General features: G+C 41.8%; 1 protein-coding gene across 4 annotated transcripts in view; it reads right to left on the bottom strand.

Annotated features, from left to right (window-relative positions):
• PHF20 (PHD finger protein 20) overlaps window positions 1–26,842 on the bottom strand; it is a 280,282-nt gene that overhangs the window by 200,026 nt on the left and 53,414 nt on the right. For all 4 annotated transcript variants that reach the window (XM_029611169.1, XM_029611171.1, XM_029611170.1 and 1 more), the window contains exon 3: window positions 16,536–16,707. In XM_029611169.1, the coding sequence (XP_029467029.1) occupies window positions 16,536–16,707 (172 nt within the window). The remainder of the gene's footprint in view (window positions 1–16,535; window positions 16,708–26,842) is intronic.

Genomic DNA, 26,842 nt, shown 5'->3' on the forward strand with positions numbered 1-26,842 from the left:
CATAGGCAAAAAGGGCTTTTGAATCAAAAATGAGATGGTGGATCTTCTGCACATAGAAGTCCCTTTTTGTTTTTAATGTGGCGCTTTTGTATTGGTGGAGGGCGAGTTGGTAGGCGGAGAGGGAGGTCGGTGTGGATGCTTTCCGCCATTTGCTTTCTTTCTGTCGAAGGGAGTGTTTGAGTTTTTGAAGTACTTCGTTAAACCAAGGTTGTCTTTTGGAGGTGTTGTGTTGACTTCCTTGTTTCAACCCTTGCCAACACTCATACAAATACTGAGTAATATAAAATTGGTGTTGCTGAATCCTCGTATTCAGCATGACCCCCCTGGAACATTTTCTTTCCAAAGTTGTCTAAGAATTTGCTGTCTCTACCTTGTGCTGTGTTAAGAGTACAGTCTTGTCTTCGCTGATTCGACAACAACCGAAGCATAGGGCAGTTGAACCGCTCCATAGTGGGAGGGCTTATGCATTCTAAATTTTAAACCTGTTTTCCTGGAAACAGCAGGACTAGAAAATGGTGAAGTCCAGGATTTATCCAGTACATCCTCTAAAACTGCATGGAGCAGGAGCACCATAGGTTCTGATGGAATATCGAAAATCTTTAATATTCTGTGAACTTCCACTCTCAAATCTGGTAGCTTTTGTGTCTCAATTTTTAGGAAGGATCCTACCTTTTCTATAAATATTGAGTATGTTAAGTCTTCAGGAGGCAAAAATGGTTCAGGTTGTTCTTCAGGCGGATCTGAAGGTATCCTGTATAGTAGTTTTCCTCTGCCTCTTCATTACCTTGGGGGGGGGGGGGGGGGGTAGGTAGCAACCTTGTGGAGATATTGTCCTCTCACTCACTCGAGGGAATCTACTGATTCTATCAAGGCTATGCATAAACAGATGATGGTCTCTGAGCAGTCACCATACTCTGGAGTCTCCAGTACGCCACGAAATCTTTATTTAAAAATTTTTTTATACTGCTTATACATGGGTGGAGGTCTAAGCGGTTTACAATCATAAAACATACATAATGTAATGAATGTAAAAGGAAACAATACTTTAAAATATAGGATATATCAAATAAAATAGGACTATAAAAATATAATAAATTAAATACAACTTAACTCAGAAAAACATTTAGACAAACAATGAATTGAACTGAGTGTGTAAATGGAAATTGGTGAGAAATAAAAGTAAAAGGTATTATTCCAGGTTATTGAGTTGAAAGACAATACTGCATAAATAAGTTTTTAGTTTTTTCCTGAATTCTTTCGGATTGCTTATAAGTCTTAGTACGGTTGGAATGGAATTCTAGAGCAGGGGGGGGGGGGGCCTGCAACGAAGGCGGCACATTTTCTAGTAATTTCTAGTCTGGTGATTTTGACTGTTGAGACCTCAAGATGTTGTTTATCGATTGATTTTAGGTGACGCAGAGTTTGAAAAATACATAACGAGGTGCATAACCAAATGGATTAGGGGTTATTAATTAGGCTGAAAATTAAGGTTAAAATTTTATATTGAATATGTTGCTTAATTATAACCTATGACGATTAATAAGAACGGGTGAAATATGTTCATTCATTTTAGTGTTTGTTAAGAGGCAAGCTGTAGAATTTCGTATGAGTTGAAGAGGACGGATTGTTGATTCGGGAAGGCCAACATAAGGAACTGCAATAGTCTAAACTTGAGATTGATGGCTTGTAGCACAATTCTGAAATCTGCTGGGAAAGGAAGGGGTTTAAGGCTTTTTAGGAGACTCAATTTGTAAAATGAGGTTTTTACTAATTTGGATATGTTATCTGGCATGGATAATTTAGAATCTACAATGATGCCTAGATTTCAAACATGGGTTACAATGGGGATCCAGTGATTATTGAAGGTAAGATGCGAAGGGGGACCTCATGGTGTGTTAGGAATAATGGATAAATGCATCAATTCCGTTTTTGCCACATTTAATTTTAGTCTATTGTGAGACAACCAGGTTTTTATGGTTTCTAAGGAAAGGGTGATTAGTGAGAAGGTATGATTCCAGGAAGAAGAGTATGGGATAAGCAGTTTATGTTGTCTGCATAGATCTTGAAATCTATGCCTAGACCAGTTAGTATATGACATAGTGGAATGAGATAAATGTTAAACAGCACCGCAGACAAGCAAGATCCTTGCGGGACTCCAGTTGTGGTAGTGCACCACTCGGAGTGTTGGGAGTCTAGATTAATTTGTTGGGACGAATGGATATGAAAAAGAGTCAAGCCATCAAAGAACAGCGCCTTGAAGTCCTATGAATTCTAGATTAGTGAGGAGCAAGTTATGGTTTAAGGTGTCAAGGAGAATTATGATAAAATCAGTGTTTACGTCAAAGCTGCACATGATAGTGTCAAAGGCAGATAAAAGTAGGGTCTCTGTGCTATGCCCTTTACGGAAGCCGTGTGTTGATTTGGATGTAGGATGTTATTGTCAGATATATTCGGTTAATTGGGGCAGAATGGTTTATTCAATTACTTTAGCGAGAGTAGGCAAAGAGGCAACTGGACGAAGATTAGTGAGCTCGAATGGATCGGTTGTTGAGAGAGTTGGGGAATGTTCCTGTGTTAAGTGATGAGTTAACTAATTGTGCTCTAGATGGTAAAAGAAAGTCTCAGCTGTCCATTAGGAGTTGTCCTGGACAAGGGTTGAATGGTGAATTAGACACTTTCAGCTTAGTGAGTAAACATACCGTGAAAGCATCAGTTTCCAAAAAGGTGAACCATGAGCACAAAAGCTGGGGAAGGTTTATTTTTGGAATTGGCAGATGAAGGAATTCTGAAGAAATTTTGAGTGATTTTTCTTGAAAGTGGTGATCAATTTTAGAGCATAGGTCGTCTGGAATGTTATGGAGATGTTTTTTGTGATGCTAGAGATTTTACTATGTTGAATAATATTTTTGGATTTCCGTTTGCCATTTTTATTTTATTTGCATAATAAGATTTTTTGCAAAATCAATTTTTTTGTATTTTTTCAAGTGAGTAAAATAGGCTGTTTTCTTTTCTGGAGTTGGATTCTTATGCCAGCAACGTTCAAGGCGTCTTAACATGGTTTTCATTTGTAGTAGTGTTGTTGAGAACCAAGCCGCGCTAGGTTTAGATCTAATGTTACAGAATTTACTTGGTGCTATAGAGTCCAAGGATTTGGATATTGAAGAGTTCCAGATATTTATTTATTTGAAAAACTTTTTTATACCGATATTAGAGGGGATATCATATTGGTTTACATCATAACTAAAGAAAAGAAAATACAATGAACAGGAGGGGGAGGGGGCTCAGAAAGGAACAAGTAAACAGCAATGAATTGAAAGGAACATCAAGGGGCTGCTCAGGCGAGCTGTTAAAATAACATGATGGGTGGCAACTGTGCCCATAACTTTGTACAAGGTTCAGTAAGTACTAGCAAGGACGCTAGGGGGGAGGGGGGGTCAAAAGATTGATTGATATCTACGTCAGGGATCGTAGGAAGATTGGGAAGTAGGACATTAGTGAAGGTATCAGGGTCAACATGCTTTCTTTTGAGGATTTTCTTAGGACTAACAACTATGTTAGGTGAAGTATGTTTGAGCTCACAACTTACTTGTATTAAGAAGTGTTCGGACCAAGGAACTTGGTGGGTTACTGCGGTAATCTCTATGTGTAGGATTGTAGAAGGCAAAGTCTACGGTGTGACCCTTAATGTGTGTCAGCCTATCCAGAAGTTGTTCCCAGCCTAGTCCAGACATAACACATTGGCTAATGAGGAAACAGCAGTGGGAGGGGGTATTAGGTTAAAGTGTAGATTGAAATCTCCAGCTATAATGGTTTTTGATAGATCAACTGGCAATGTGGTTATAGATTCTATCAGAGGGGACAGATTATTAGTGAGTTTGCTTGGGGGGGGGGGGGGGCAGTATAAAGGTTCACTGAAACAGTTGAGATTAGCATGAGTTCATAGGGGTAATTCATTAGTAAAGATTTCCTGTAGGGTTGCAGGGAAGCTTTAACAATGGTCAGCAGACCACCTCCTCTGCGATTTGGATGAGGTTCTGAGAACAGAATGTAGCCTGGAAGGCATAAGGAATTAAATACATCGTCATATTCAAAAAGCCAGGTCTCAGCAATCAGGGCAGCATCTGGTAAATGAGAGGAGATTAAATCATAGATTATAGGTACCTTTTTTCTTATGGATTGTGCATTGAAGATTAAAAAAAGAGATGGAGGCAAACAATGCTGCAGACTTAAAAAGGTAGGAGCGATAGTGACCAGGGAGGATTTTCCAAATTGGAATTGCCTACAGCGATAGTTTGTAAAGTCACCATATCTATCTTTTCCCGTGGTGATGGGAATGTGCATTTTTAGCAGAGAAAGTAGTGAGTAATGAACATTCAAATACAGAAAGTATTATATAGAGAAAGCAGTCGTGCTTTCTTAAAAGGAGATGGCATCTAAAGAGAAAATAACATTAAATGAACAGTGATCAGGTGCAGAGGGGCACGACCCTTTGTCATGCTCTGCCCTTTGTGCCAGTGCCCCGTTGTCACAAAAGGGGCAGGGTGGGAGCAACCCGCACAGGCACAGAGGAGCTGCTTCGATGGAACCTGCAGCGATTAGGCAGGGTCCAGCAGATGGAGGTTGGAGAAGACTCCCAGGTAGGTTGTGGGAGCTCACAGAAGCAGTCAGTTGTTGCCTGGTTCTATTTTCTATATCTTTTAGTGTTTTCAGATAATGCATTATCGTTCTGCAAGAATTTGTAATTATTGCCAAGTTCCTTAAGTAAACTAGCATGTGCTTCAAGATGTGCGTCATTCTCACCACATCTACAGATCTCCATTTCCTCTCATTTCTGCTAGCATTGCTAGAAGCTCTTTATTATTATTATTCTTAATGTTATTTCGCAGATTACAGAACCATTCGCAGAATTCAGCTCAGGGGAAAGCAAAATCTCAAGAAATAATAGTAAGACCTACATCAATAACTATGGATACTTTGTGGAATGTTTTAGTGAAGTTAGACTCTTCTATTAAGGATTTATCTAAAGTTGTTAATGAAACAGTTAAGAGTAATTCAGCAGCCTTGATTAATTTGCAAAAGCAGAATAATATTTTTGATCAATGCCTCTTGAAGGTAGAAAAGATTCAAGTTCAACAAATTAAGGCTGAGTTTGAAATGCAGAGGAAAATTGAAAATATTGAGAATTATGCACGTGTCTTGAATCTCAGAATTGTCAATTTTCCTTTATAAATAAGATCTCTCCTATAGAATTGTTTAGGATGTATATTGAGAAAATTTTGAATATAACTGGTCAGAGTATGCCCACTATTGTAAGGGCATTTTATATAAGTAATACAGTTAAAACAAAGGATCAGGTTCATTTGACACAAGATAATGCTGTAAAAGATTGTAGAGAAAATGTTGACTCCACTATAGATTTGTCTGATCTCCTAGAAAAATCTCAAGATGAAACTGTGGTTAAAAAAACCAGTACTATGTTGGTAACTTTTGCATTTATTTCAGACAGGGATACTATCTTAAAAACAATTTTCCGCAATAGGTTAAAAACATTTTACGGGAATAAAATATGGATTTATCCTGATTTAGTAAAAACCACACAAGCTAGAAGGAAGCAGTTTCTCGAATTAAGAGCTAAAGTAAATGAGAAGGGTGGTCATTTTATTCTCTGCTACCCATGTAAATGTACAATAAAACTGAATGGAAAGAATTATCAAGTCACTGACCCTGAGCATCTCAGATCCCTTCTGGGAGATTGAAGGAATGTCAGTTAGTATAAATGAAGGGGGTTAGGAACCTACATTTTTTTTTTATACTTATTGCTTAAATAATTGCTCATAATGTTTAAATGCTTCTCTAAATTTCTTTAAAATCTCAGATGGATGTATGAAAAGTGATTCTTTTGAAATATGTAGTATGGATTCGAAAATATGTATAGAGTACTCCACCTGTAAAAGTCATTATAGCAAGTAATGTATTGTATTTACATGTTAAAATCATAAACAATTAAAAAAAAAGAATAAGTGTGTAAAGAAATTGAAGGTTCATCAAATTGTACCTGAGATTCCAGGCCTAACTGCTCTTGCACAGATACACAACCTTTGCCTTCATCGCCAAATTTAGTGAAGGAAAACTGCTTAAGAGACAGTCTTTCTGCGACAACAGAAGCACCTGTATGATGGACTGATTGCATAATTGATTTGTTTTGGATATCAGATTTGCAGAAGAATTTATTTTCTAGTTCTACAATTATTCTTTATTTAGCCAGCTTTATTGGCGAATTTAAGATAGTGATCCCTTAGTTAACGGATCAGAATTTACTTATTCAGGATTTGGATTTAAATAGGATCATGACTGCTAAGAGTTTACATGGGTGCGAAGAGGTCCATGGCGTATGAAGTCAATACCTCCATTTAAGTAAGAAGTTCTGGGTGATAGGCAGGGCAGATCATTTGGGGAAAGAGTCAAGGTTGTGCTTGTGAATGAATAGTGGGATAGGATATATGAATATGATTTGGTTATGTATGTAGCAAAGTCTAGTGAAGGGATTTGGCATATCAGTCTGTAAATTGTTAGTGACTCTTTTATCTTCAGTTTTTATATGCAATGAGATTATTGAGCCTGCTCACCAATATATATTTCTCATTATAGGATTTATTCCATAAACGTGAAGGGCCTTAACACCTATGCTAAGCGACAATTGTTACATAAGGAGCTTATTGCCATTCGAGTATAATCGAATCTATTCCATTAACACATTTAAAAAGATGATATGAACATACAATGTTCACTCATTTAGAAGCAGCCAAAAAATAACAGGTGTGGGTAACTTATTTTCTAAACTTCTTGTCTTTCATTTTAGAAGTTCTGAAGACCCAGCTGGGCAGTTTATCATTTAAACTGGGGCGGAGGGGGAAATATTACTTTGGTAAATGTTTATGCCCCAAATACAAATCATTCACTTGGATGAAACAAGTCTTTATGGGTGGATGGGCATTTGATTCTAGCCTATGATTTTAAACATTACTGAATCTCCTGACTTAGATAATTCATCAGGATGGCAGTCAAATCTCTAAGACACAGACCCAAATTAAAAGCGCTCGTTAATAATTGGAATCTTGTTCATGTTTGGAGGCAGTGCTTTCCCAGGAAACAGAACTAAGCATTTTATTCTAAGCCCATTAACTCATATTCACGAACAGACTGTATTTTGGTTGAGAAAACCAGCGTTAATGAGGTAGTGGAGGCAGCTATTGTTTCTACCTGGTCTGACTAATCCCCTGTCTTGATTGATACCTAATTCACACCAATAGATATAAGGAAATGTTTCTGGAGATTAAATGATAGTATACTGCAAGGCAATGATTACTGTCTAAATTTATAGGGTGCAATTACTGAATATCTTCTTCTAAATAATGTGGATGGTATCTCACCAGTTCTTTTGTCGGATTGTTTGAAATCAGTAATACAGGAGAAACTGAAATAGAGGGCCTCATATCAAAAAAAGGAAAAAACAAAAACTAGAAATCTTTTAAGTAAAATTTCTTCTCTAGAAAATCCCCATAAAAATACCCTAAATATGACTATTTGATCCCAATTGCTGAATACCAGGGAAGATCTTGCTGCTTTAGACTTTGAAGCTATTGCAGTGTCGATCTAATTAACCAATAGCATTTTGAGGGTGGTAATAAGGCTGGCAGATGGATAGCAAGAAAGTTGAGGAGTCCCAAAATCAGATTGTAAAGATTAATGAAAAGAAAGATGCTATATTAACAACGAGCACTGATATTATAAATCGTTTCAAGGAGTTTTATAGTGAACTCCCTCCAACAGATAAGAAAGATGACTATTTATGTTTTGTCTGAATTGCCTCCCAGGTATGTGGATTTTTTTGGATTAGGAAATTCAGGCTGTGGATGTGCTGAATGTCATTAAAAGATCTCAAAGTAGATAAAACATCAGGCATAGATGGGTTCACAGCCAAGTTTTATAAAATGTTTGCCTCTACTGTAGCTTCACCTTTGACAAACATGTTTAATTCTCTAAGGTGTGGGTTCCTTGCTGCTGAACATTAATTTAGCTGGAATTTCAATTATTGCTAAACCTGGAAGGGACTCTGCTTTATGTGGTGTCATACTGACCAATATCTCTAATAAATATTAATCTTAAAATTTTGGCAAAGATATTGGCGGTTAGGTTAAAGTAATTCTGAATTTTGTTCATGTAGATCAGGCCAAACTCATTCCTAACGGAATGGCAGTGGATAATGTGCAAAAGATAATAGATATTTGGTGGTTACAAAAGATTATTCCTACTGTTCTTTTTTCTGTTGATTCAGAAAAAGCATTTGACATGGTTCATTGGGAATTCCTTTTTCAGACGCTGGGAAAAATGAAATTCGATGCATTTTTTATTAATTAGATTCGGAAGTTATATGATAACTCACAAGCTCGTGTGAAGGTAAATGGGGGATATTCTGGGTCTTTTTCAGTTAACAGAAGGACATGTCAGGGCTGTCCTTTATCCCCTTTACTTTTTGCAATATTTCTGGAACCATTTGCAATTCGGTTCAGGGCCAATGACTTAATACAAGGGGCTGTAATTGGAACTCTTTCTTACAAACATTCACGTTAACCTAACCTGACCGCTCTTTAAGAGGCAGTAAAATTAAATACATTCAGTAAAGTGTCAGGATTTAAGATTAATCTTGAAAAATTTGAAATTCTAAATGTGTCGCTTCCAGAATCTAGCCTGATTCAACTACAGTCACTTTTTCCTTTTAAGTGGACCAAAAGATGCATGAAGTATTTAAGTGTTTATTTGGGTAAACAGTTGCACAAACTGATTTTAATTATTTCCTTACTGAAAGCTATACAATGAAATTTGGAGAAGTGGGATAGACCACGCTTGTCCTTGTTTGGAAGACTGGCAACAGAAAAATTATCTTACCCAGATTCAGTTATCTATTCCAAACTCTCCCAATTCAGATTCCGAATACTCTTAAGTTACTGCAGAGATGTAGTTTTCATTTCATTTGAAGAAAGAGACCTCCTAGAGTTTTAGGAAGGGTACTATATATCAACTGAAGGTGAGAGGCGGTCTTAATGCACCCAATTTAATTTGGTATTATGTTGCCTCTCAGCTACAGGTCATTACTGATTAGCACAAAACCAAATCTAATAAATCATTTGTCTTATTGGTGCAATCTGTTGTCGGACTGATGACTATTGGCTTTAAATTTGGAAAACTAAAAGAACTTGAGAGATTGATTCAGCAGTTTCCTCAGACAACTCTTCTCACCTTGAAACTGTGGGCCAAATGAAGGATCCATTTAGTGGGAGAAAGACTATTTTTTATAGCACAGCCTTGTTTTAACACACTGATTTTCAACAAAGGCTACATTTACGACAGTATCACCAGTGGGTACTTAGGAGGGTATCCTGTATAAGGCATGTATGGAAAGGGAGGGATCTTAAGAACGTCAATGTTTTAAAGGATGAACTAATACCCGAAGTGAAAAACTGTTTTCTTTATTCTCAAATTCATCATTTCATTAATATGAGGGTTAAGGAGGATCTGATAAAAGGCAAGACTATATTTGAGGGATTCTGTAGTTTGGCAATTAATCTCAAAGGTGCTATTACAAAATTACATAATTTACTTAAAGATTTAATGACTCCATTACACATACAACATTGGGAAAAAGATTTAGGTGAAAAGCTAATTGAACAAGAATGGGATCTCTCCTTCATTTACACCAGCGAAACTTCTGTATCAACCTATATCCTTGAAAATGGTTATCAAACACTATTTTGATGGTATTTAACACCTCAAACTTCATGTTGCAAATCCAAGTGCTGAGGCTGCATCTTGGAGAAAATGTGGTATGATAGGATTATTTTTTTCATATGTGGTGGTCTTGTCTGATCATAATAGAATTCTAGTCAAAGATATATCTGTTAATTATGGATATTTTGGGTATAGAAATGACCCCTCACCTTATAACACTCTGTCAAATCTGCCCAATTCTCAGTTTACCTATTATACAACTATTATTCGAACAGATAATTATAGCAGCCAGATGTGAGAGAGCTTCTCAATAGAAAGATCCTGTGGGGCCTTCGAAAATGAATGTACTGCTTAGATTACATAGTAATTATCGATTGTACAAATTATGGCATATAAGAACCAAACTCTTTCAATTTAATGATGTCTGGGCACCTTATGTTTCATGGAGACAAATCATCAAGTTGACATAGTTGGTTGGTATTTAATTTCTGATATTTCATTCTGACTGCCAATTTGATATATTTATAAATCCCAAATAATGCTTGTCTAGTTACTATGTCGTATTTATGTTGTGGCTATTTCCTTGACTAGATAAATCTCAACATCTGAAATAAGTTTACTGTTATGCTTATCTGATACCTCTTCACTTTGCAGGGGCTTGGGAAGGGATTTTCCTAGGATATATTCTTGAATCTGTGGTTTTGATACAATAAAATGGTATTTACAAAAACAGAAAATGTTTACCAACCCCCTCATCCTCTGCAGCTAAACAGATAACTAGGGAAACTTCAATACAGTACTTATAAACTGTAAGCAGACAAGGGAAAAGTAATTAAGGTTTAACAGCAAAGGAAAGAGGTACTGTATATTAGGGAGGAAGGCAGAGACAAGAATTTTGAAACAATAGCAAGCAAAGGGGGATTAAATATGACTGACAAAATTTAAATATACTTCAGCAAGCTTCAAGTTTATTTCATGTTATTTAAACATTCCAATTTACTTTCAACAGATTTTCAAAAAAATTTCAACATAATTTTTATCAAAGAAAGTCAGCTACACTCAAATTTATAATCATGCATGTAGTGCAACATTCTTGGAATATTTTGAGCAAATATTTTCCTTTCTTCCCTTGGAGCTATGGGTGATATCAATAAGTGCTTGAAGTCCTTGAAGGAGCCTCAGCTAGGGATGTGAGCAGAAAATTGTCAGTTGGGTTTCCTCATTTTGTTCATTTAGCTCAAGTTCCAAAATTCTATTTTCGTTCATTTGTTTTCCATTAAAGTCAACGGGGGAAGCACTGCATCCTATTTTGGGCTTTCTAGCCCAGTTTTATTCAACTTTCAGGCGCATAGCAACAGAAGATGGAAGAACACTCTAATGTACCAACAGTTGGGCAAAGAGAACAAAATGGCATGAACTTGCAAGGTACGAAAAGGGTGGCAAAAGCACTATATGAACACCACAAGGTACCAAGAGAAAAGATGAAAGGCACCAACAGTGGCATGAAAAATCCAAAGCACCATGAGAAGGTCAAAGCAGTACCAACAGTGACAGGAATTCCCCCAAAATACCATAAGAGGAGAAGAAGCAGGTCAGACTGTAACAATGATAAAAGACAAGGCACTGAAATAGGAGAGAGTCAAGATGCAAAGAGTTTGTTTTTCTTTGTCATATTTTTAATTATTTGGTTTTAGGACCAATATACCTCTGCCCTGCATAACAGAGAAGCAGGGTGGAAGGAGCAGCCCAGGTAGCAACAGTGATACAAATACACAGTAAAGTGCAGAGCCAGGAGATAGGCAGGACACGAGGAGCTGGCAGGCAACAGTAATGACTTCAGCATTCCAAAGTATTCAGGAGGCCAAAACACCCAATATAATCAAGAGAGAGGCAGGGTGGGAGGAGCAGGCAAGGAAGTAGCAGCAAGAGCGGTAACTAGCAATAACACAGCAAGGCACAAAGGGCAGACACTACTTCATTGTAGCTGTGCATGCAATTCTCCTGCCACTCGCATGGTAATTCAGAGAAATCCAGCAAAGGATGGTTTATATTAATGAAGACCGATTTTTTCCATCATCTCTGGTGCCAGTCATGAATGATGTGGACTCACGCTACCCCAGCCATTGAGAACACCCATCTACTAGGCACACTAATTGGTTGGAAGAAAAAGAAATGCTGGGTCACCTTGGTCACGTCTGGTCAAACCACAGCCTTGTGAGCCCATTATACCAATAGATCTGTGGGCACGTCTTCAATGGGCTCTGTGAGGTAACGTATGAATGAAATTTATGTGGGGTCTCCTTGTTTGGAGTGGTGGTGGTGGGGGGGGGGGGGGGGGGGCCCAAGTGGAGGGATATTAATGTATGCTGCCAATCACTGTAGCTACAATCTGTGTCAGGAAAGCCAGTTCTGGGATGACAGAAATAAGGTGGATGAGGAAGTGGTAGCTGACGCTGCTCATGGTGAGCTGGGTTAGTTTACAGGGAACTACCCACTGTACCTGAATGTAACTCAACTTAAACTACTAATGAAATGGCATGTGCTAAATCTAAATAAAAATAAATAAAAAGGGTGTCTACTCTTTCCACTACTGTAGACCCACTGACCATGTGCATCTGGCTCTCCTGTTTCTGCACTCTAGCCACCAGCACTTCCTTCCAGTGAATCAGAGTTACTTTCACCAGTGAGTCACACAGCAAGGCTAGAATATAAGGATCCAACTGGGTGTGGACTATGATCCTAGTTTCCAGTAAGGAGTCCATGAGCAGCAAATGCCACTGGTTTCAGTGCCTGCTCCTTCCTTAGACCCTCTAACTTCTCCTCCAGGATACTGAAAATAGGGGAGCTCCAGGCAGCTCCTTTAAACTTAAGATTCTCCATAACTTACTTGAAGAGTTTCAGGACTTATATTATCTTCATGTGCATCCAATCATAATGCCACAGGGGTGATCCACATCTACTTTAGTTACCAGAATGTCTGTTGCTCTACAAACCTCTGCAGCATCAGAAAAAGAAGAATCCCACATGTTCACATCCTGAATGAGCCAGTGCAAAGGCACCTCCACTGCTTCCTGCTTCTCATGGAGCTGCTGCCCACTTTCATCCCTATTTTATTACATCTATCAGTTCCTGTCAGACTAAGCTGCCATATTCTTTGGCTCCTAGCCTTAAGGCATTCTACTGTTATAGTTGCACCAAGTATGCAAAGTTTGGATTCCTTTAGAGCCCCCATCTTCCACTGCCCTTCTCATGTTACTGCCATTGTCATTTAAACAAAAAAAGTTACAATTATGTGTTTCCAGCCTAGCTGCCAGCTCTCTGTCATTATCAGCATTAATATACAGGCAGAGGGATTGCTCTGGTCCATCAGTTAGTCGTGTAGCACAGCCCACCAGTACTCTGATCTTTCTCCACTACAGCTGCTGCGCCTGCCCCACCTCATTCAGCTGATACTAGTGTGCCATCAGGGAGACATAGGCATGCATGACATTCTAGATAGCCCAGACGATTATAAAATGCATGGTACTCCTTCACTTTAGCCAGCTGCACTTGCATCAGAGGATGTCTCGCAGTATACAGAATGGGGATAAACTACCTACTGAATGTTGTTCTACAGGGTATTTTGTAATTGGGGACTAAGAAATGCAGCAGCAACTTAAACCCATATTTTCCACCTTCTGCAGGGGCTGGCCATGCAGAGCAATCATTTCCCACTGCACCATCTCTGATGCTGTCTGCCTCTTACCCCAGCATAGTCAAGCAGATCACCCAGTGGCTTACCACTGACAAAAATGAGAGTTGTTTGCTGGCTACCCCACTGGAAGAAAGGGCCAGGAGGTGGAGGTCGCTAGCAAGACAGACTTCCCCTTTTCTGTAGCTTTCCTGCTCCTGCTTTGAGTGTAAAGTTGCATACCCAGGCTAGTATCCCTGAAACCAATGACAATAAACATTTTATAAATGATGCTACATAACATTGCTTTGAAATATGGATCAGTACCTTGCACTATTGATGGTTTTTAAATAGTAAATATATTCTGGAAAAAGATGGTCCTTCAAAACTGTAAAATCTCTCCACACCTATGATGTTTTGTGGATCCCCTCTTCCTCTCTAGATCCTTGGGTGCTGCTGCTGGAAAGGCATGGGGGTGGACCAGGAAGGAAAAGGCTAGTGGCATCTTATACCTTTCTTGGGGAGGGGAGGGGCAGCGGCTCTTGGCCTCAGCAATATTATTGCTGTCTCCAGGATAGCGCACTAATAACTAGTTTCCCCAAATCCTCCTAAGCAATTACAAGTTGAATAGCTTCCAACTCTAACCACACAATTCGTCTGAATCAGTAGTTCTACTAAATATCTACTGCAGATACTGCTCAGGAGGAAACGGGAGGGGTGTGCACTGTGCTTGTTTTGGCTGTTCCACTCCAAGTTGACACCCTCGCTGCTAATGCTATCCACCAATGACTCTGCCTTCTTCTGCCCCCTGTACCAGAGGAACAATAGAGATGGGAGCAGGCAGTTGCTGTTCCAGCTTCTTAACCAACTCTGCCTCTGCTACTGGTTTCCCCTTCCTATAAAAAAAACAAACAAACCCCAAACACAGTCTCTTTCTGTTGGTCAGGAGACTTCTGGTCCTTTCACTAATATCAATAGTGCTGCTAATGTTGACTGTACTAGGACCTTATGGAGGAAAAACCTTTCCTCTTCCTTTTGTTGTTGTTGTTGTTGTTGTAACATCTATCTTTTGATATCAAGGACATGATGGAATTTAAACCCGAGATCACTAGTAGTGGATAGGGATTTTTAGCCTTATAATGTACACCTAGTATTAATTGATATGGATACACAGACATCACAGCAGTCAGTTTTGATACAAACAAAGTGTGTCAAGCACTGCTGACTGCATGCCAACTATATGCAGAATTACATTAGTAATTAGATGACAGTTTGTGCAACAGTCACAATGTACACTGACTCACTTTCACATGCAAAAGCTGCTGTACTCGTCTGCTAGTCAGAATCACTGCTGTGAAACAGATCTCTTTACTGTGTTGCAGAAAACAAGAACATTCACCCCCACTTAATGATACAATAACCCTGTGGAAGTGAGATTAGTTTCTCCCCTGACATAAGTGACAACAGGTAACTGCCCACCTTGCCTTCTCCTTCATTTATACATCTTTGTCAACTTTTTCTTTTACTCTGAGAAAGATTCAGAAACAAAACCTGTCTGAAACCCAACAGAGAAATGAGTGAACAAAATGAGGCATGCTCAGTTTCATTTTTCTTTCACTTTCAGGTTAAAAAAAAAAAAAAAAAAAAAAAAAAAAGGAAGTTGTGCTGGGATAGGCTAGTTGAAAAACTACTTCACCTTCAGGCCAATACGGTACAGTGCGCTCCGATGGAGCGCACTGTTAACCTGCTCTTGGACGCGCGTTTTCCCTTACCCCTGATTCAGTAAGGAGCGGAAAACGCGCATCCAACCCGTGGCACCTAATAGCGCCCTCAATATGCAAATGCATGTTGATGGCCCTATCAGGTATGCCCGCGCGATACAGAAAGTAAAATGTGCAGCCAAGCCGCACATTTTACTTTAAGAAATTAGCGCCTGCCCAAAGGTAGGCGCTAGTTTCTGCCGGCACCGGGAAAGTGCACAGAAAAGCAGTAAAAACTGCTTTTCTGTGCACCCTCCGACTTAATATCATGGCGATATTAAGTCAGAGGTCCCGAAGGGTAAAAAAAGTAAAATAAAAAAATAAAAAAATAATTTAAAATGGGCCGGCGGCTGTCGGGCCGAAAACCGGACGCTCAATTTTGCCGGTGTCCAGTTTCCGAGCCAGTGGCTGTCAGCAGGCTCGAGAACAGACGCCGGCAAAATTGAGCGTCGGCTGTCAAACCTGATGACAGCCACAGCTCCGGGTCAAAAGGAGGCGCTAGGGACGCGCTTTTGCCCGTTTCTACCGGACCACCAAATTTAAATACAGAATCGCGCGCCGGGAGAGCGGGCGTTCGTCCGCTTTCCCGTGGACTTTACTGAATCGGCCCGCTTGATTGTCTGCCTTCCTTCCTTCTCCCTTCCCACCCTGTCTCCACTCTGTGTGGCTTGAAGAGGAAAAAAAATGCAGTTTTCCTTGCCCCATAGACTAAAATGAATCTGAAAATGAATGAAATCAAACTTTTCAGGCATTTTTGGAAGCACCAGCTATTCATTTTGGTAACCAAGGACTGAAAGTGGACTCATTCAGCACATTTTACCCATTCACTTCTAATGAATGCACATCCCTAGCATCAGCCCCAAACTTAAAAAAAAAATATTTTTTTTTTTTTTTTTTTTAATAGAGAAAACACTCCAGAAATTTACCAGGGGAGAAAAATAGAAATTCTGCAACTTTTATAAAATTTCTAATGCCTTTCCATTGTTCCATTAGACAAGGCAGAAATTTCTATGAGCTGGTGTGCAAATCTATAAATATAATAAACCCTACCTATGATTAAGATCCTCAAAAAGCACTGCAAAATTTCTGCAAAACATTTATAAAGCCTCCACAAAATTTGAGTCTTCCTATATCTAGCACACCAAATCACTTTCAGATATTAATGATTTTTGACCATTAACAACCTGAGTAGAATTTGACATTAAGTTTCCATAATCATGTATCTGCAAAAAGAGTATATTGTTTTATCCAGCTGACCTCAGCCTATAATTAGTATCTGATAGTACTAGCAGGTGTAATATAGACAACTGTTAACTTACAGTAGGTCCCTCCTCCTCCAGTAAGCCCTCCTTCCGTAACTGTATCTTCTCTAAGGGGCGCAGATATGGACTGTCCCAGCAGAACCATTCATCATGACGGTGGTTCCAACGTTTGAAATGGATCAGCACCCTTCCTTCCTCATAATCAATTTCTTCGATATGAGCTGCATACCTGTACAACATAAGGCAGCATTCCCAGCTTGCAATACTTCAAAAGATGAAGAAAATATCTTATCTAAACGAAATCGGGTACACTGCACTCACATCACAATCTATTCAGTGATACCTTTAGCCAATTGGAGAGCTCCTTCAGCTACATGCAACATCTCTTAGCAGTACAGTCCCACAGAGCAGAAGAATATTGAAAAAAATACTCTAAAATTGACATATTTGCTTTCCACAAAGGCACTGTTTGAGAGACACTACTATAAAAGAAGCATACCTTAAGAAAACATACCGTAATTTATACTTTAATGTAGAATAACCTGGCAGTGACTGGAAGGTTCAGCTGCATGAGTTCACTGCAATGTCCATAAGTGGATATATTTATTTTTGGGAATCACAGCCCCACATGCACTTCCCTAACTGCTCATTGTCAGCTAGTGCGTGGGCCAGGAGTCCAAGTGGAACTGGAGAGAAACAAGTAGAGTTGCTGCAAAAGCTTCTTTATATGGAGCCAATAAAACAATAATGATTCAATTTCTCTCTTTCAAATCAAATACTTCATGAGGAAGGCAGTGAAGCAGATATAAAAATACAAATCAAAAATATAATTAAAAGCTCTCTCCTACATGATGCTTTTTATTAATTCTTTCATTACTGAAACACTGCTATTATAATTTTAATGTTGCAACGTTTATATTACTATTATTGTACTTGTAATGTTTATATTGTTCTATCACACCTTGGACACATTTTTCTGGACAGGCATTTAACATTAAATTAGATCAGTCCACAAGTGCCACAAACAGGCCAGGTTTTCAGGATGTCTATAATGGATATGCATGAGAAAGATATCCTGAAAACCTGGCCTGTTTGTGGCACTCAAGGACTGGTGTTCAACATCAGTGAATTAGATGATGGCTTATTATATACAAAAAAAGACACATGACTCATGAATCTAGCCAAATTACTTCATTATTAAGTTGAATGCAAGGACCTCCATGGTAATATTCTCAGAAATAGTACCTGAGCCATCTGATACAACCTGATGACAACGCATAGTTCAAAGTACAGCATAGGAAAGCAGGCCATAGGTTTTTGTCATGTTAGGAGACCTAGGTAAATGCAGTCTACATCAATTTGGAGGACTCCATTTTAGTAGGAGGGGGCCTATGTGATGGGTGTAGATGATAGGTGGACTAGTTAACTAGGAGCAAGAAGGGAAAGGGCAAAGTATGCAAGATTGGTACATGTCATGTTTACTTTTTGTTGACGAGAAGCCTAGTAATAAGATAGCAGGCTGATAAATACCATCAATGTTTTCAACATTGAGAAACTCTACCAGCAGAACACATTTTCTAAGTGAAAACCTTACTGCCGATTAGGCTAGGAGTTTTACGCTCACAAAATACACGTTCAAATATGGGAGGACAGCTTAGTACCTCACATGGAAATTCCCTGCTCATGATGGCATTAAATATTGCCTCCCAATGCAGAGAGGTACACTGGCCGAACTCATATGGTTTTTAACACTGGAAAGTTTATGCCTGGTTGGAGGTGGAGTAATTTCTAGCATTATGCTAGCGCTTCAAACTGAGGGACAGGCCAAAAAAAAAAAAGCTTTTCCTCCTTGCCACTTTTGGCCAGATAAGTCTGTACTTCTCTGGCCAAATGGGTAACCACAGCCAGAGTACCAGATAAGTACAGACTTATCCAGCTATTTGACCCCAGTTACCTGCTGCCACTTAGCCAGGTAAGTACAAATGTAGCCAGCTCTCTGGCTATGCTCCAGTGCTCTTGGCGATTTTGATATGTTTCTAGGATGCCCCACCCTCTCAATGAATTAAAAGGTGTGGTCACATTTTGACTCATGATGCATCAGGAGTTTAAAAAATTTTACCACCTGTGCTTTAAGTCTGTGCGCTGAAATCCAGCACATTGGCTCTTAATGCACAGGTTATTGCATTATCCTCAGTTTGTATCTGAGGCAACAGAGTAACGGGCTGATACAGTAAAAGTCGTGGGAGAGCAGGCGAATGCCCGCTCTCCTGTGCGCACAATTCTGTATTCAAATGAGGGCCTGCGGCAAAAAAAGAGGCGCTAGGGACACTAGCGCGTCCCTGGCGCCTCTTTTTGGACAGGAGCGATGGCTGTCAGCGGGTTTGACAGCAGACGTTCAATTTTGCCGGAGTCTGTTCTCAAACCCGCTGACAGCCATTTTTACTGCTTTTCTGTGCACTTTCCCGGTGCCCGGAGAAATTAACGTCTACCTTTGGGTAAGCGCTAATTTCTGAAAGTAAAATGTGCAGCTTGGCTGTACATTTTGCTTTCTGAATCGCACGGAAATACCTAATAGGACCATCAACATGCATTTGCATGTTGCGGGCACTATTAGGTTCGGGGGGGGGGGGGGGGCGGGTTGGATGCGCGTTTTCGAACCGCTATTACCCCTTACTGAATAAGGGGTAAAGCTAGCGCATTGAAACCGCGCGTCCAATTGCGGGTTAACAGTGTGCTCCACCAGAGTGCACTGTACTGTATCGGCCTGTAAGTGATTTGCTCATAAGAGGGTTTTTTTGGGTTTTGGTTTTTTTTTTTTTTAATATAAATGCCAGAAGCATCACAGATAAAGCTGCAAGTCGTATTCATGACTGGGATTGATGGGGCATTATAATATGACTAATGTAATCAATGCTATGTCTGGATAGTACAAACAGTAAATTACACACTTCAGAAGAGATCTTGCATAGGAAAGGTGATGGTGTCTACTTTTATAACCAGGCTTGAACTACAACTCATCCTTAGGCCTTGGTATATTAAGGTATAACTAAGCTGTGCACTCAACTTTATTGCTGATTTAACAAATAATTTAGCATAGCACAAATGTGTATGAAAATATGTGCACAAATTTAACACTCTTCCATGCAAATCCCATGTTAATTAAGGCATAGGTTATTACTCCCTACTGAAGAGAGGTGCACAGACAACTTATGTTCTCTATTTCCAGTGTTAACTATTGGTCAGATGAGGAGAAAGGTTACTGGGGTAAGCAGTCTACAAGGCTTCTGTACTTGGAATTTATGTAATTAAAACATTTGTGCACAGAACAATTGTGTTCCTAATTCATGTTTTGTGTGCACAATTTTTAGGAGCACAAATCAGGTTACCTGCACACAACTATGGACATAAACCCGGTTTTTGCACACTAAACCCAAAAAAGGGTCTCAGACATGGAGATTGGGTTTTACAGCTGAAAATGATTCCGAAGGACAGACTGGCCGAAACTGCTGCTGTCTCGGCCATCCCTGTCCAAGCAGTAATGGGTAGCGAAAGTGTGGAGAGAACACCACGTCGCGGCCCTGCAGATTTCGGCTATGGGAACTGCACGCAAGTGGGCCACCGAATCCGCCATGGCTCTAACCCAGTGAGCCTTGACACGGCCTGTAAGCTGAAGGCCCATCTGCGCATAACAGAAGGAAATACAATCTGCTAGCCAGCCAGTTTGACAGCATTTGCTTGGTCACTGCAACTCCCAATCTATTTTTGTCAAATGAAATGAAGAGCTGCGTGGACTGCCTGTGGCCCGATGTCTGTTCAAGGTAGAAAGCTAAGGCCCTCTTGTTATTCAAGCTGTGTGCAGCCCGTTCGTCCCGGTGCGAATGAAACCTGTGAAAAAAGGTGGGCAGAATGAATGAGTGGTTAAGGTGAAAATCAGTCACCACCTTAGGCAGAAACTTAAGGTGGGATTTTGTACTCACCTTATGATGAAAGAATTTCGTATAGGGCGGACAGGTCACCAATGCCTGAAGCTCGCTGATCCTGCATGCTGAAGTGACCGCAACCAAGAAGATAACATTCCAGGTCAGGTACTTCAGATCATAGGAGTGCAGTGGCTCGAAAGGATCTCGCATGAGCCGAGCCAACACCGCATTGAGGTCCCAGGACACAACAGGAGACAGAAGGGGAGGCTTCAGCTGAAGCAAACCCCGCATAAACTGCCCCACTATGGGCTACATAGAGACGAGCAAACAGTCAACACCCTGGTGGTAAGCACTGATGGCACTCAAGTGTACTCTGAGTTGGTCTTTAAACCAGCATCCGAAAGGTGAGCAAGTAGACTAGCAACTTCGGAGTGGAGCAGGAGAACAGATCCAAGCCATGGCCCTCGCACCAGATGGAAAACCTCTTCCACGTCAGGCTATAAGACTTCATGGTGGAAAGCTTCTTGGAAGCTACAAGGACCCAAGACACATTGTCAGAGGTCAAGGGGCTGCAGAACTAGCCTTTCAACATCCAGGCTGTCAGACAACACCTTGAGGTTTGGATGGTGCAACCTGCCCTGATCCTGTTTGATCAGATTGGGGGAGGTCCCCCGACTGATCATCTCTCAGAGAGAGATCCCACAGAAGCAGGAACCAGACTTACCTCAGCCAACAAAGAGCAATGAGAATCATGGTTCCCCTGTCCTGCTGGAGCTTCAGCAGAGACTTCTTCACCAGGGGAAGCAGAAGATACGCATACAGAAGGCCCTTGCCCCAATGGCAAGCAAATCCATCTGAGGCTGGTTTGCAGTCTCCCTTGTACAGGGAGCAGAAATGCCTCACTTTTGCTGTTGCAGGGGGAGGTAAAGAGGTTCACATCTGAGATCCCCCAGACGGAAGATGCGATTCGCCACGGTTTGGTCCAGGGACCACTTGTGGGAATGGAACGCTAGACTCAGACGGTCCGCCACCACATTCTCCGACCCGGCCAGGTACATGGCTGGAGTAGAATGCCCTGGGAATGCACCCATGACCAAATGTGAACAGCTTCCCAGCACAGGAGGAATGACCCCGTGCCACCCTGCTTGCTGATATACCACATGGCTGCCTGATTGTCAGTCTGAATCAGGATCACCTTGCTGGATAAGCGATCCCCGAATGCCCAAAGAGCATAGCGGATTGCCCACAGCTCCAGGAAATTGATTTGGCACTTGCCTTCCTGAGCAGACCATAGGCCTTGCGTGCGGAGACTGTCCACATGTGCGCCCCAGCCCAGGGTGGATACATTTGTGTGAGCACAATCTGGATAGGGGGAGGCTGAAAAGGAACCACCTGCTCCAGATTGGGCAGACTTTCCCACCAGGACAAGGAAGTCCAGAGAGATGATGTAATGCGGATGCACACACTGAGATCCTGGGAGGCTTGCCGCCACAGAGACCGCAGGGTCCATTGAGCACTGTGCATATGCAAGCTGGCCAAGGGCATAATATGGACCGACGCGGCCATATGGCTCAGAAGGCAAAGCAAGAGGTAGGCCAAGACCTGCCAGTTTTGGTGGACCAGACTCGCTAAAGACACCACAGCAAGCACCCGATCGCGGGGTAGATAGGCCCAGCACTGAAGTTCTGAGGTGACGGGGTGAGATGGGACTTTGGGTAGCTGATGACAAAACAGAGGGACTCCAGCACCCGAATAGTTTAGGCTCAGGGAGCAAAGCACCCTCTTCTGAGTGGTGCTCCTAACCAGCCAATTCTCCAAGTAAGGGAACACGTGTACTCCCAGACGTTGGAGGTGCGCAGTCACCATTACTAGACACTTGGTGAAAACCTGCGGGGCCGAAGAGAGGCCAAATGTAACACCTTGTACTGGACGTGCTGCTTGCCCATAAGGAACCGCAGATAGTTCCTGTGAATGGGGAAGATCTTGATGTGGGTATATGCGTCTGAGATCGAGGGAGCAAAGCCAGTCCCCTCTTTGCAGGAGGGGAATCAGGGTGCTCAGTGAGACATTCTTGAACTTTTCTTTTTGGAGAAATTTGTTCAACGCTCTCAGATCCAAAATGGGGCGGAGTCCCCCTGTTCTCTTTGGAATCAGGAAATAGCAGGAGTAGAATCCGCACCTTTGCTGCTGCAGTGGTACGAGCTCAACTGCTCTGGCCATTACAAGGGCAGAGAGCTCTGTCAAGATAATCTCCTGAAGGGAGGACTGACCCCCAAGATGGGCCTAGAGGAGAGTCTGCAGGGTCATCCCAGAAGTTTAACCAGTACCCTCAACTAACGATGGTCTGAGATAACCTGGGGCTAGCAGTCAAGAGCGCTCATGCGTGGCGTTCGAGCACGTGAAGCAGGAGGGTAGTATTTTTTTTTTGTGATAAAAGGACCTTCTAGGACCCTAATGCGAAGATTTTCTGGCGGAAGGCAGCGGGTCTGATGTACTAGCCAAGAGATGCGGAAGGGTCTCATGGTGATCTGAACCGCAGCATCCCTCACCTTATACCCAAACAGGTTCTCACCAGTACAAAGCAGGTCCACGAGCTTTTCCTAGACTTCCGGTCGGAGAAGCTCGAAGCCATGCCATCCTTGGGGTGCCAATACCCGCTGCTGTCATCCTAGTCACTGTCTCAAACACGTCATAGGTGGACCGCACCTTGTGTTTGCCATACTCCAAGGCCTTCTGCTGTGTAGCTGCCAAAAAGGTGTTTTGCTGCTGCTGCTGGGGGAGGTGCTTGGACAACTCCTGGACCTGCTTCCAAATGTTTCAAGTATACTGGATCATGTATAACTGGTAGGAAGCAATACAGGTGATCAACATCGCGCCCTGGAACAATTTCCTATCCAAGGCGTCCAACGCCCTGTGCTCCTGACCCAGAGTGCGCAGAAGTGTGGGTGTGGGAACACTTGGCCTTCTTGAGGGCTGACTCTTCCACAACTGACTGATGTGGGAGCTGACACCTCTCAAAACCCAATACCTGCTGTACCAAATAGACCACATCTGTTTTCCTATTTACCGGAGAAACAGATATGGGGTGCTCCCAGATCCGAAGGAGTAATTCCTGAAATATATCATGGACAGGGACAGCCACCAACTCCTTCGGGGTGACAACAAACTGGAGGACCTTCAGCATCTTATGTCGGGCATCCTCCTCCATCAGGAGTTGGAAGGGAATGGCTTCCGCCATGGCCTGGAGAAAGCCTGAAAAGGTCAGGTCTTCCGGCGGAGACTGGCACCTGTTCTTGGAGGGGGACATCATCTGAGCCAACAAAGGAATCATCTCCCCACGGGTCATCCTCCTCACTAAAGTCCCTTGGGGACCCCCGTAACAGGCACTTGCCCAGATCCCTCGGCCTGGGAACAGAGGGCATCGAAAGCACCAGGGACACAGAGGGCCCCCCGAGAGCTGGGAACCGAACCAGGAAACACTGGACATGGCACCAAGGACCCCAATGGCACTGTGGGCCGCAACAGCTCATTCTCCTCAAAGGAACCCCTGATGGGAATATCCCCGGACGGAGGAAGCACTGGTGGCCGCTGGGGTATCAATGGACCCCAGGGCACTGGCTGCTACAGCATAGGTAAGACACCGAGAAAGCCATTGAGGTGCTCCAGCAGCGGCACCAAAAAACGCAGATGCTTGCTCTGGCACCGGTGGAGCCAGCGTTTTGATGCCCTGCAGGGCTCGGATCACCATTAGCTGCACTCTGTGGTCCAGCTCCTCCTGAAAATCTCCGAAGAGAAAACGGATGGAGGAAGAGGGAGAGAAGGCATCATCAGAGCTCACTTGGAACCCCGAAGGAGATCTGTGCCCGGCGCCAATATTGGTGGGGAATGCCTAGGACTCCCAGGTTCGATGGAGGTCGATGCCTCCTTTCCACGGGTCACTTTGGGAACATCAAGGCAGCTGCCAGTGCCGACCTGAGCCCTATGATGACAGTGACAAATGACCATGCTTCCGGGATTGTACTCGGCCCAGTCTTTTCTGGAGACAAGGAAGTTGGCAATGATACTGACGTCCTGGAGTGGAATGACACAGACGATGGCCTATTATGGCACCTCTCTCCCAGGAAGGCCCTGGTGGGGAGGTGGACAGTGAAGGTTCCATGTCCATGGGTTCCATGAGGCCCTTTGGCGTCAACACAGGAGTCAATAGATCAGATTTTCTGGACCCGAAAAGTTTCTCTGTTTTGTCCAGATGGGCCTGATTGCAATCAAATGACCCCTAAAGGCTAAGACAACATCCTTGGATGTCATGCGATGCCCCAGGCAGAGGATACAGACCTCATGTTGATCCGTGATAGACATGGCCCTTGGACACTGGGGCCATCGGCGAAAACCGGATAACGCCATAAAAAAAAAAAAAAGAGCCAGCGAGCGGTCAATGACAGTTGGCCACTGGCAAGCCACACTGCCGGGAATCAACCGCGAGGAAGAAAAAACAAACAAAAAAAACCCAAAAAAACAACTTACCATGCCGCCCTACAGAGGCACCAACCAGGAGGAACAGGGACCCCGGCACAAGAAGCCTGTAATCAATCGGGAAATAATAAAAAAACCCACGATGAAAAACCAAGACGAAAGGTTTGTGGAAAATTAGACTAAAGAGGGACCCCACATGGACGCGCGGATAGTGGAATGCTGGGCATGCTCAGTGTAACAGTCAAAGTTTCTAGAAACTTCGACATACGTTTTCCGTGCCAGGCTCCATCTGGTGTCACCGATGTGTGATTGTCCCAGGAGAAGCATATCTTTGTGCAAATATTTTCAGGGTTTGCTTGCTTTTTTTTTTTTTTTTAAATAAAACACTGATGCATTAGCCTAACAGTTTAGTGTATCAGGAGTTAACTTTAGTTTAACATGCAAGTAAAGAAAAGGTGCACTGAAGTTGAGCACATTTTTACTCAAATATTTTTACATCGGGGCCTCAGAGAGGAAAATGAAGAGAATGAGGAGTAGAACTTTATGGGTAGAACTCAGGAAGAAGAGAAAAACTTGTATATATGATAAAAAGTCACCAGTCTGAACAAATGCAGGGAGCAACCAAGGTAGGCAGGGATGAAAACATTTTCAGAAAACTTAAGCAGACAAATAAAGTTCTAATTTTTTTTTTAAATTTTTTTCTTATTTGATATTTTTTGCTCACCTGTCCCCTTTCTGAATTCTTTCCCTCCTTTCTTCTGCAGCCCAGCAGCTGCAACTGGCCCCAGTATCTATACCTGGCAATAGGTGCCAAATTTTAGGCACAAAGGTTTATTCTAACCCAGAGGCTAGAGCAGGGGTGGCCAACTCCAGTCCTCAAGAGCCAAACAGGCCAGGTTTTCAGGATATCCACAATGAATATGCATGAGACCCCTAAAGGCTAAGACAACATCCTTGGATGTCATGCGAAGCCCCAGGCAGAGGATACAGACCTGTATATAAAAAATCTTTAAATAAATAAATAAATGAGACCCATCTGCATACAATTGAGGCAGTGCAAGCAAACCTCTCTCATGCATATTCATTGTGGATATCCTGAAAACCTGGCCTGTTTGTGGCTCTCAAGGACCGGAGTTGGCCACCCCTGGGCTAGGGCAAATAATAATGGGGAGTTTCATCCAGGAACTGACTGGGTTAAGGTAACAAGTACATCAACAGATCAAAAGGTACAAGATTTTTGGCTCTCTCAGTATGCAAGAGCCTTGACTAAATTAGAAATAGTTTGGGACCTAGTCTTCATTAAAAAGGGGGGCGATGCAAAAAACCGAGCATGAAAACTATAAGCTGAAATTCTGCACACAGTTTAATGCACATTTTTTTTAAACTGTCAATGCAGTAAGTTAATAGTATGCTAATGCATCGGAAGTTAAAAAAATTGTACAAAAACTGGAAAATATGGACAAAAAGAAAGTTTAGCATATAGCAAAACATGGTTTATGTACACTGTATGTGCAGAAAGCATGGTTTATTTGCATAAAGCATGTTTTTTGCATATAAAGTTATGATTTATGCACACAAAAAATGCTTTCTGCAAAGAAAGTATTTTTTTGCACATAAATCCCTTAATGCATGGAAAACATGCTTTTTGTGCACTAAGCACGTTTTGTGTGCATAAAATATGGAGGTCCTGCCATGTGGAGACCAACATTAGCCCTGGAAACTTTACTTCAACTCAGACCATGAGTTAAGTTTCCAGCACTAAGAAAACACAAGGTAAGCCAGCGCACCCTTCATCGGTGAGAGGTAACAGCTAATGCCATTAGCATGGAATTTCCAATGTTTTCATATTTTTTTACTTGCAGAACTTCTTGCTGTATCATTAGTAAAGTTTGCATATAAAAAACATGGGCGTGCAACTGAGGGTTGAACTGTACACTTTGCTGAACACACCTTATTGCATTGGCCTGAAAG

This window comes from Rhinatrema bivittatum, chromosome 8, assembly GCF_901001135.1.
Source record: "Rhinatrema bivittatum chromosome 8, aRhiBiv1.1, whole genome shotgun sequence".
NCBI classification, from domain to species: domain Eukaryota; kingdom Metazoa; phylum Chordata; class Amphibia; order Gymnophiona; family Rhinatrematidae; genus Rhinatrema; species Rhinatrema bivittatum.